The 12,742-nt window shown below is 38.7% G+C and overlaps 2 protein-coding genes across 6 annotated transcripts in view; one reads left to right on the top strand and one right to left on the bottom strand.

Moving 5' to 3' along the window:
• Nucleotides 1-12,742, bottom strand: part of LOC145453615 (uncharacterized) — a 371,639-nt gene that overhangs the window by 273,460 nt on the left and 85,437 nt on the right. The gene's annotated exons all lie outside the window — the stretch shown is intronic.
• Nucleotides 3,995-6,012, top strand: LOC145459642 (uncharacterized). Its single transcript, XM_080338240.1, has one exon. The coding sequence runs from the start codon at nucleotides 4,076-4,078 to the stop codon at nucleotides 5,282-5,284; it is 1,209 nt and encodes a 402-aa protein (XP_080194366.1). The 5' UTR covers nucleotides 3,995-4,075; the 3' UTR covers nucleotides 5,285-6,012.

Below are 12,742 nucleotides of genomic sequence, written 5' to 3'. Positions count from 1 at the left end.
TGGCAAGGATAACTGTGCCGTAATGGTGATGATCATAGGTTTCCCAGCTCGTGATCAGACAAGGTCTTGATTGCGATGCAGGCGGCTGTTCAATATTTTTTAGGTTATAATTGACAATTTGGTGGAAAGATTAAGCCTTGATGTTGATAACTGGAATTTGGAAGAATCTGATGCTGGTGTCAATGTTGCTGCTTTAGGGTTTGGTTTCATATATATATCCTCCTTCAAAGTCGTCAATTATAACCAGATCTGCAATATTTAGAGGCTGGGCCCGTCGTTCATTCAATATGGTTGACTCTCGCATCTTACGTTTCAAAGTACTATGTGGGACAGAGTCGTCCATCGTGAAATCTGAACTGTCTTGCTCAATTTTGCATAGGGGTCAATTTTCCGTTATAGTTTGAAATAAAAATGCACAATTCCATTGTAGATGGTGCGAAAAATGTCCACAATATAGTTTCCCGTGTCACAAAGCTGACTGATACCCGAATTCACTCCCTTGCACTATCTTTGCTACAAAGAAATGCTCATTTTGAACATCCAGAAAATATTTTGCTGGGAATGCTTTGGTGACGAGGAGGGAAACGTCCGAAGATTTACAGTTAACAAGATTACAGCTGTGCGCAGAACAACCACACCATACCAAATTCCAATTATGATTTTGAAGGAAGATATATAAATGACACAAAACCTAAAAACAGCGATATTGAGCATCAGTTTCTTCCAAATTCCAGTTATCAACATCAAGGCTTAATCTTTCCACCAAATTGTCAACTTAAACCACAAAGATATTGAACAGCCGCCTGCAATCAAGACCTTGTCAGATGACGAGGTGGAAAACCTAAGATCATCACCATTAAGGCTCAGTCATCCTTGCCACAACCCGGCAGTGGAAAGACATTAAAACGTGGTTATTGAAGCATCTACTCATGTTTCAGGATTTAAACGCAGAGATAGCCTAATCAGACGAAAACTGAAGTCTTGAAAGCAGATGAAATCTTTCAATACTAAACATGATTTTAATGTTTCTGCACACTGATACTCATATGATACTGCTACAAAAATTTTCTGTTTTCAGTATAGAATTGATGTTTGTGTTTTGAATGTGTATTTTCAATTTTTGTGCTTTCCTTCAGGAGCTTTGTGACAAATATGATACAAACCATACGACAGCATTTTGGTAAGAAATCTCTTGAGGACCGTTGTTATAAACTTACCGATGTCGTGACGCTGCACTACCAATGGACGCTGTTTTAAATACAGTTTTAGCAGTCTCTATTCGATGCCCGAGCCCTATTTATGCTTGGAGGGGGTTTCATTTGTTTGAGCAAGTTTTGAAAATTGGTTCTGATTGATAGGGTATGTTGCTCAGTCATAAGATCAATCACTACACGCTTTTGACATCCTACCCACTGCTTCAGTGCTTAATTTTACCTATAAAATCAGAAATTTGCTTGTAACTTTTTTTCTGTTCATTTTTAAGAGTAAGTTCTATGGAAGTGAGATAGAAACATGTTGCTTCTGCATCTTTTAAGCCCAAAACTGACTTGCTAGTGTAAGTGATGATCAAGATATGGCGAAATTAGCTGTTTTTTGCTCGTTCGGTGAAATTGCACGACCACTAGAGGGTGTACGAACCCAAAATCATGATAGAATTTATTTGTTTACTATTTGGCACCACATATCAAGACCCTTTTTTAAAATTCAAAAATTTTCATTTTTCAATCCACCCTAACGTCCAAGTGTCAATAATTCTATCTTCGCCAAATGAGCCCAGAGGTACACGGAAGCTACGCGTAATATATGCAAGTAACAATATTATTGAACGAATTTATTCATAAACTTTGAAAAATTTCCGCGCCTCCCGCACACTGAGTTTTCATGACCTTGTTGTTATTGATGTTGATGGGTATAGTAAGAAAAATATTGTTTACATTGTTTCCTAATCCGGTTCATTCATATTGGACGACTAATAGATGTCATCAACATTCAAGTGGCCCGCGCAATGGTTAACAATTCGCATGTGTCCTTTTGGCCGCAAAGGTTGGCCACTCCTAGTTCAAAGGGTGTGCCAATGGTACTGGGGTGTATCAGATACGCATTGCATTGTAACTAGCTATCACAATAAATATGCTGGTTCATGCTTCAGAACAGTATGACCGTATGTGCAATATCGTATACAATGTTTACAGGTCTTTTGGGATGTCATCAGCAAATGTTTCTCGTCATGATTTATCCGTTGGTAGTGGTAAGAGGACATATTTGTTCCTCTTGGAGTAGAATAGGATGGAGTTAATATGTGTTCACTGAACACTGTTCAGCTTGCGATAACTTCTGTCTAGATGTTTCTCGATGAAACCGCCGCGATAACTCAGACATTTTGAATTGGTACATAATTCCAGAGGGGGCGTAACCAGGGGGTCTCGTTGTCGGGTTTGAGAACCACTGTGTTAGATGCTCTGTCTTATTCTTATATCTATTTGGCAAGGGGTGGCCAACCTGTGGAGGTACGACCAAATTCAGCCGTAAAACCGTAATTATAATTAGGCGGCGGTCAACGCATACCCATATTAGCGTGTGATGCCTGTCCTCACTATGCAATTTCGTTTTTGATATAACATTGTCCTTGCAATCTGAGCCCATCCGTACACATGCAGACTGCTTAGAAAAGTGATGCGGTTGATTATCGGTTAAGAAATACAAAGTTGGAATGGTGTGTGCCTCATGAATGACGGTTTCTGTAGTACGTCTGAGCGATTCCAATCCCCAGCTTGGTACTGCATGTTTCGTATGCAACGATACGACCAAGATTCACAACCTTCCATATTGGAAAACGCATCGTCGCAGGGCACCGAAAATTCGTCTCTCACTACTTGACTCGAATAACTAGTATTAATGTTCAATTTATATTCGATTGCTCGAATCATTGTGGTCCGCCTTACTCGTAACCATTCGGCAAATTGGGGGCACCAACCACAAATCGAACGCTCCGTCGAAACGGATTTGTGCAACGATACCTGTGCGTGTCGTACATACCAAATTCTTTTGCCGATCTCTGTGTCCAGTGCTTGTCTTGAATATTGAACGTATTTTACTACACGCCTCTCGCTAACATCCTGTATAGGCCTACGTATCTCTGGTGCTCATTTGTGAGAATTCTTTAATCTATTGCGGTCATACTTATCTGATGAATACACGTAAAAGAGGCAACTATCGTTGTGCATTCGTTGAAGCTGTCAAAGAACTCACGCGAACTGTTGTTCGGCTCAGTTTATTAGCAGTTCAATACACCACAAAATTGCGATACAATGAAAAGATAGGAAGGTGTCGAATTAGTCGAAACTATCATGAGAACAGTAATTTTTGTGCTGTTGATATTTTTGTATGTAGTACAATATTGTATGGCAATTGCAATACAATCTAATGAAACACTTTGTTTTGATTAGTTTTACACTATCATACATGGCAGATACGGACATATTGTCATGAGATAAGCTGAATAGAGTTTAAAATATTTGTTCTAAATTTGTTCGTAACACTTTGAACTTGCAAGTTGGACTTCAAACGTCATATTGACATGCAAGCTATTAGCAGAAATCACCACTGTGATTTATGTGGGAAAACTTTCACAAGGAAGGGTAGCCTGAAGCTTCATATGGTTATCCATACTGGCGTTAAGAATCATAACTGTTATATATGTGGTAAAGCATTTACACGGAAGGGCATCCTCACGCGCCATATGGATATCCATGCTCGCGTCAAAAATCATGACTGTGATGTGTGTGGGAAAGCATTTACTGAGCAGAAACACCTCATGCTACATATGGATATACATGCTGGCATTAGGAATCATAGCTGTGATGTATGTGGTAAAGCATTTACACAGAAGGGTTACCTCAAGCTTCATATGGCTATCCATACTGGTGTTAAGAATCATAACTGTGATATATGTGGCAAAGCATTTACAATGACGAGTAGCCTCGAACGTCATATGGATACACATGCTGGCATTAAGAATCATAGCTGTGATGTATGTGGTAAAGCATTTACACAGAAGGGTTACCTCAAGCTTCATATGGTTATCCATACTGGTGTTAAGAATCATAACTGTGATATATGTGGCAAAGCATTTACAATGACGAGTAGCCTCAAACGTCATATGGATATCCATGCTGGCGTCAAACATCATACCTGTCATGTATGTGGGAGAGCATTTACTCGAAAGGGAGTCCTCAAGCTTCATACGGATATACATGCTGGCATTAAGAATCATAGCTGTGATGTATGTGGTAAAGCATTTACAATGACGAGTAACCTCGAACGTCATAAGGATATCCATGCTGGCGTCAAACATCATACCTGTCATGTATGTGGGAGAGCATTTACTCGAAAGGGAGAACTCAAGGTTCATATGGATATCCATGCTGGCGTTAAGAATCATAGCTGTGATGTATGTGGTAAAGCATTTACACGGAAAGGTCACCTCAAGCATCATATGGTTATCCATACTGGTGTTAAGGATCATAACTGTGATATATGTGGCAAAGCATTTGCAATGACGAGTAGCCTCAAACGTCATATGGATATCCATGCTGGCGTCAAACATCGTACCTGTCATGTATGTGGGAGAGCATTTACTCGAAAGGGAGTCCTCAAGCTTCATATGGATATACATGCTGGCATTAAGAATCATAGCTGTGATGTATGTGGTAAAGCATTTACACAGAAAGGTCACCTCAAGCTTCATATCCTTATCCATACTGGCGTTAGGAATCATAACTGTGATGTATGTGGTAAAGCATTTACACAGCAGTGTGACCTCAAGCTTCATATGGTTATCCATACTGGCGTTAAGAATCATAACTGTGATATATGTGGTAAAGCATTTACAATGACGGGAAGCCTCAAACGTCATATGTATATCCATGCTGGCGTCAAAAATCATACCTGTCATGTATGTGGGAGAGCATTTTCTCAAAAGGGACACCTCAAGCTTCATATGGATATCCATGCTGGCATTAAGAATCACACCTGTGATGTATGTGGGAAAGCATTTACTAAGAAAGAAAACCTCATGCTTCATATGGATATCCATATTGGCGTCAGAAATCATACCTGTGACGTATGTGGGAGTGCATTCACTGAGAAGAGAAGTCTCATGCGTCATGTAGATATCCATGCTGGCGTTAAAAATCATAACTGTGATGTATGTGGTAAAACATTTTCACGAGAGGATAACCTGAAGTGTCATATGGATATGCATGCTGGAATCAAAAATCATTAATGTGATGTATGTGGGAAAGCATTTACTAGAAAGGGAGACCTCATGCTACATATGGATATACATGCTGGTATTAGGAATCATAACTGTGATGTATGTAGTAAAACATTTACACGAAAGAATCACCTGAATTGTCATATGGATATGCATGCTGGAATCAAATATCATAAATGTGCTGTGTGGAAAAGAATTTACTGAGAAGACTAGCCTCACGCGTCATATGGACATACATGCCGGCGTTAAAACTCGTAAATGTGCCATATGTTGGAAAACATTTACTGGGAAGGGAATCTCAAGTGCCATCCGGGAGAAATCATTTACTCGGAAAACCGACCTCAAACATCAAGGCTGGGATCGTTAATCATGCTTTTATCATTCATGCAAAAAAATTTACAGGAATTAGTTCGAGTTTCATTCCGTTTGAAATGTGCGGTTCCGGAAATTAATCATTTCTGAACCGCAGATGTTTGTGATAGAATTGTAAGATGGGAAGGCGTCGAAATGAACTACTACATCTTGTCAAATAAACGGGTAAATGCTTAAATCCGTCGAGAGGCATTGGTACAGCGGAGGCTTGTAGATCTCTGTGCTAGTCATGAACATTGTGCTCATTTTAATACAAGCCTGTCACTATCATGCTACATAATCTTGCGTACCTCCGGTGCACATTTTTAGGACTCGTACAACATATTGCGGTAACTTATTCGATGAATACGTGGGAAAGAGGTAAATGTCGTTATACATTCGTTGAAGCTGTCAGGGCAAGCACTAACACGGGACAGTTGTATCTGATTTATGCTGACAAACTACAGTTCAGTCGTTCTCAGTGTATGGGTCAAAAATTGGCCACAGCAGATTTGTATAAACTATAGATCTAGTTATGTCACGGTAAACTAACAAGTGGTTTTGACTAGTTCTGGTTGCATAGTTTGGAAAGCAGTTCTAGTTCTATTTGCGCATTTTACTAGAAATATTGTTGTAGAGCAACAACTGGAGAACATGACGTATCGTCGTTTGTCATGAAACGTGATACCTATGTGTTCTGTGGTGTGATGTTGTTCCAACCATCACTACTAAAAGTAACGTTGCCAGGGTCTTGCGGGTCAGAAGCCGTCCCGTTTCAAACTCAAACCCACCTCCTTTGAAATTCAGATTCAATCTCCAACCCTTGATAGCTCATTTACAAGTCAGTAATTCTTAATGCATATTTATACGTGTTTTGGTCTCATCGGTTGAAGAAATGCTTCTCTATCAGACAACGCAAAAAGCACAGAATATATGAGGAATATGCCACTAGTTGTCGACCATTGGCACTTACCGACGGCCGCATAGACTAGACATCATGGGTAAATGGAGGCTCTTCCTTAATCTTATTTCAACAGCCACCCCTACGTGTTCGAAGTTGGACAGTAGCAAAGTACCCTACTTCTACTTTTCGACGTTCTCAATCTGACTTACTTTACTGGCTACGTCTCTGCATTACTTCTACTTAACAGTTTTTCCAGCGACGCTATTTACATGAGAAACCTTGTACCTTGCAAAGTATAGCGTAGTTTAATATAAGTCTGTATCACTTTTACCAGTGAAATTGTCATAAAAACTGAACGAAACACCTGTATCACGGTAGCGGAATATATTTCTAAAATTGCATCTATTCGTCATTTTGCGTGTTGGTTAGTCTGGAAGGTGGTACAGAAAAATGTGTAGGTGGAGCCATACATGGTCACCACATCGGAACACACCCCTGTAAGGTGTGATATTCACCCCATATTTACCCTACAGTTTCAATTGGCAATGTCAATGCACTGTGACGACATAATTAAGGTTTCGTAAATCAATAAAAAAATGTTCTAAACAAGGCTCATGAATTCATTTTTGTTTTAAGTGCAACCTTAGATATAGTGCTGCCCTAACTTTGGTTACCCGTGTTTCATTTTTTAATATTTTATACAGCGTTCCCGTACCACCTAAGATGTACAATCTACAGCATAAAAATCGTCAGTGTCCTTCATACGCGGTTTGCCAAGAATACCAGATTTATTCAGTGATTGACTATTGGATACGTCTATACCGCTTGTTGATATTTCGCCTACGAGTTGCGCGGATCTCTTATACCTAAAATGACCGCGCTAAGCGAGAAATATTTTTCGGTTTTGTGCAATCGAGTCTAAAAAGTATTCTCAGATCGGTCGTAATATAAGATTTATGGAAATCGATTTGTAACGTGTCTCACGATTCTTGTTCTGATGCATGGCACTCGGCTATATACAGCATGTGAATAATTGATATTGATATTGGGAGGATCCTGAATTTGATACTAACTGCTCTCTAAAAGTAAGATGCAGTGACTAGTAAAATTCAGCCATAGTACAGCGGAGCGGATCGACATATTCTCTGGTCCTTCTCCAATCCTGTTTTTAAAGCTCTTGTCCGACTCCGGTACGACTACAAGGCCGGATTCTAGAAATGACCGTTATCCGGTCCGAAAAACTACGACAATAATTACACTGGTCAACAAAATGTAAAAAATGAGAGAGCCGTTTCTGTGGTTTTCGAGGTTGCTGATTACGAATATCACATTTTGCCTGATTGGCTACTGTTCAGAAAATATTTATACCCCTAAAAAAGCCTTTGAATATTTCATTTGATGGGCAAAAAATTATAGTTTTCTCTAATCTTATATTGCGCATTAATAGATAATTGACGATGAAGAACCCTCATGTCATTCTCAGTCATTCTATCAATATTAACATGACCTGGTGCGGAATATTTGTGTGTCAAAAAAGCAGTTTGTCAAGCCTAAAAATGGCACTTTTGCACAACGGTAATACATATTCTCCTGTATCAATTAGTCATTCTACCAGGGTTGTAACCAAGTCACAAGGCTCCGAGTCACAAGTCAATTTCACTTTTATAGTTTTGACTCGAATCAAGTCGAGTCATTTTCCACTCACCACCGAGTCAAGTGCGAGTCCGAGTCATCGAGCAGAGGGTCGAATCCGAATCATGGTATTATGACTCGAGTCCGAGTCAGAGTCAATGTGTTGACTGTTCAGCTTCCAGTTAAAATCTTGTTTAACTCACTTTTTAGAACTCTGTTTGGTGATATTGAATGCTTGGCATTTATAATATACTAATTTCTCTCAATTCCAAGACTTTCTGAACGCATTTTCAAGTACTAGTACTCAGAGACGAAGTCCCAATAGGGTGATTACTTACTATTATTCGAAATTATGATGAATATCTGTCTTGGCCTTCTGTGTCTCCAGTCATGCGCAATGACTCGCGTCCAAGTCGAGTCATTTCTGCATTTCGAGAAAATGACTCGAGTCAAGTTGAGTCATCAGAAAATCGTCATAACTCGATTCATTACAACCCTGCATTCTACCAAGATGAAAGAGGAGTATAAAGCTATAAAATTTGTCCTTGAAAAGCTAAACTAAAATACTCATATGTGTCTCATTTCCTTTGAATTTTAAATTGATAATTTTTCGCCGAGTCAACCAAATGGGTATACCTTTTGCATCCCTATCAAACGAGAAGCTTAAATCTGGTATATTCGATAAATTTCAGATTCGAATACGGATGAAATATTCCAATTTCATATTAGTAAGGAGTTCGTTGCATGGAATTTATCCTAAGGTCTAGTAAATAAAACTTTTTAGATGATCACAAAGCACCCAGCAATAAATAGCAGGTCCGAAAATTCCTTTCTGCATATAGAAAATTAGGAACAAACATGAGCATAAAAGTTCACTTCCTGTTCGGTCATCTTGGCATATTTCCTGGTGATATTGTTGATTAGTAAGGAGAGAAGATCCACCAAGACATCAAAACAACAAAAGAAAGATATTGGGACAGATGGGATGAACATATTATGGCAGACCATTGCTGGAACCTTTCAAGAAACTATACTAAATTGCTTAGATGCGGAAATCGTACAAAAACAATTGTGCTTTAAAACAAATTATAAATAAAATATTCCAACTGATAATTTCAAATTTACAATAGATGGTGGACGTAAAACTGATTGAATCAATGCCTCTCTATTTGAGTATCCAGGTAAATACTTCTGTACATGACTGGAGTTTATTTATGTACACGATATCCGTGAAAGTCCATAACTATGATAAATCTGATACCCTAAATATACTGCCGTTGCTGTATTTTGATTTAAAAGAGTCTTCAGTGTGCCCCTGTGAAAATAACAAGTAGATTGAATTTCTAAACTTTATAGTACGACTGAGCCGCCTTCCTATCTAGCCATTACAGCGAAAATGGGAGATTTTGGTTAAAATAGCCCCATGGCTGTGTTGATCAGTGTTATCTGCTCACAAGATTGCATTGAATATTGATTGAAACAATGCTAACATGTCATTAAAAACGCAGCGATCAAACCCTTCCATTATCTGAAATAATTACGCCAGCTTGGACTTAGTAATAGCATGCGGTTTATTTCCAGGAACGTTTCACTTTAACGGGGCACTGCACTCTAAAAATTATGTGATCTCAAATTGAAGGGCAAAACGAAAAAAAAATTGGCCGCAGCCGTTTTCTTCAGAACGCCACCGTTATGAAATTTCCACAAACACATCACGCTCCAGCAGTCACGCAGAGATCGAAATTTTTATAGTTGTCATTGTCAGTCGATGTTTTGAAGGAAATATGTCGTACGCGGCAGAAATAGAATACATCAAGCCCGATTTTGACATAAATCACCTGACTGAAGATATTCCGTTGAACGCGGTATCTAACCCACCTTGGCGTGTACTAGGGATGGTGTGTACGTGAGGTTCACGTTCGCGTTCTCTGTATGAACCTCAGACATTTAGAGGTTGACGTTCACAAATGAACCTTGGTAGGTTCTGGACTGTGAACCTTTTTCATATATTAATATTTTCACTTCATTGTAACATCCTTGGTTGAAATTTATTGCATTTCGACTGCGGGCCACTTTGTGCATGTCGATAGCAGCATAACAATATCAACACTAAACGAGTATGTACCTTGACAATCTTGAATATTTTGCTTGCTTTGCTACAAAAGTTTGCTCGAAATATACAGCTTTCCGTTTGTAAATATTTAGTGACTCTCTTCTAGCTGTGAACTTGACTCGAAATGACACAACATCATAGGTGTATGGGAGGAAAAACTTTTGGGGATGCGAAATTTTTTTTCGCCAAAATAGACAGTGAGCCACAAAAGTATAAATAAAGCACTTAATAGTGTAGATGACGCACTGGGAAGTACTTTACTTATTTAGGACAAACTGCAATAAAGTGAAAGCAAATATATCCCATCACTGAAATGAAATCCGAAATTAATCTAGGCTCGGATATTTATGGGCAGTATTACCATTTCGAAATAAGTATTTGTCTCCGCCATGATGCATACCAAATGGGCCTACATCAATGATGTGCTCAATATTGACAATATTTGTTATTTCTCATTAAAGGTAAAATTCCGCCTTGTTGATATGTTGTGTCTGACCCATAGTCGATCTGAGATATGAATTTCAGTCTTTTTTATCTTGAAAATGCACTTTCAGCAGTGCAGTCCGCATTTTTCCATCGCTGAAAGGCGAGTCTTGGCTTTGCATGATTAACCAATTTTTGAGGCATTCTCCATTGTGAATAGTTGAATCCATCATTTGATTTGTTGAATTTTAGGCATGGACAGCGTTCCATAGTCTTGTCATTTTCATTACAAGTTAACCAGGGATGAGTTTTGAAGAGTTGGGTTGAAATCTCTTGTTTCTTTCCTGTCGCCATATTTCTTTGGGTTGTAGCGTTGTAAAATAGGTTGGTGAGGCTCAATGTTGTCGTCAGCACATTTTTTGAAATCATCAATCAGTGCCGGATCAATATTTGACATTGCAAAATTCGTAACAGATAACGAAGCATTGACTGAAGAAAGAGACACTTGCAAAACAATCGCTGCCACAGTAGTTATATCTTGAGCAGGACTTTCCATGTGATTGTGCACTGTCAATAGGTACCAGTACTGACGGGTGTGAATGTTCCATTCCAAGTGGCCGAGAAATGGGTGTAAATGTTAAGTTTCTTTGTTTAAGGTTCTCTTCAGCACTAAATTCAATTGAACAATTGGCAGACTTTATATGCTCTTCTTTGCAGGATGCAGCATCCAGATATGGATTGACGACAGTCTTGCATGTCAGTTAATGTCCGAAAACTTCTCTTTCGATGCATGTCCAATGGATTACCTGGGCAATATTCAAAACCGTTCCTGACTTTTTAGTAATTACACTACTTTTTGCTATTCCTTAAGTTAGCCAGCAACTGACCCACACTTTATTGGTGAACAATACGGTATACCCGATAGGCGAAAACGACAAGAACTAGTTAGGAATCCAAACTTTGGATACTGCCTATCAATGCTAACATATTTTCTTGAAAATCTCAATTAAAAAAATATACAACTTACCTGCTTTCTGCATGAATTTCCGATTCTAACAAATTCCCAACAGTGCGATACTTCTTATTCTCCCTCAGCCAACACAAAAGACAAAAACATTGTTCAATGCAATTGGGCATGAATAAAGTGGCAGAGAGCTAGGTATGGCGGGAACCGAATAACCAAACACATATTCTGTTGGATTAGTGTGCGATGAACCGTAGCTGAAATAATGCTTGTGATATTCGATTGCCCTTTCCAAGACATGATATGACGATATTACTTCATTTTTATTACATTTAGGAATAAACCCTTGGTTTATGCCACTATTTTCTCTGTTAGTCGTTTTGATATCCGGAATGATGACTGAATATGTTCGTTCACCTATGACCTCAAATGTTTTGTTCCAACCCAGTGACCACTGACGAGTCTACTGCGTCTAGCTTGTAGCTTGTGTCATTCTCGGCGATGAGTGAGTCACTCAGAGTGACCAAAAATAGTTAATAAGCAATAAGAAATTCAGTATTTTTGACCTTATTGCTTTGCAAGAAAATGTAGGTACAGTTATTATTTCATAGAAAAATGCAGGTCAAGTACCGGTAACGGCGGTCACCGATTCTATCAGTATACGTAGGGCTGACCAATTCTATATTCGTAATAAGTATTAGGTTGCAATTGCAAGTCTATAGTGTCAATCATTATTATCTCATAACAGTTTGTATGGTTTAGAAACCTTCAAATTATTTTATGCCATAGAAGAAGATGCGGAAAATATAAACTTCACCACCATAAGAAGATGGTGAATTAGGTGCAGATGGACCATCGATGACATAGCGGACAGTGATACTGTCATAATATGCATTAACCAAGATCAAAAATATGTGGGAAACATTTCTAAAGATAGTAAAGGCCATCCGTGCGAGCTCCAGGCTAATTTGACAGAAGATTACCCAATCTCCACCGATGAAAGCGGACAGTGATACTGTCATAATATGCATCAACCAAGATCAAAAATATGTGGGAAACATTTCTAAAGAAAGTAAAGGC

Source organism: Botryllus schlosseri, chromosome 1, assembly GCF_051294905.1.
Source record: "Botryllus schlosseri isolate E-star chromosome 1, Bs_hap1, whole genome shotgun sequence".
Lineage (NCBI taxonomy): Eukaryota > Metazoa > Chordata > Ascidiacea > Stolidobranchia > Styelidae > Botryllus > Botryllus schlosseri.
This window is presented reverse-complemented; position numbering and strand designations above follow the sequence as displayed.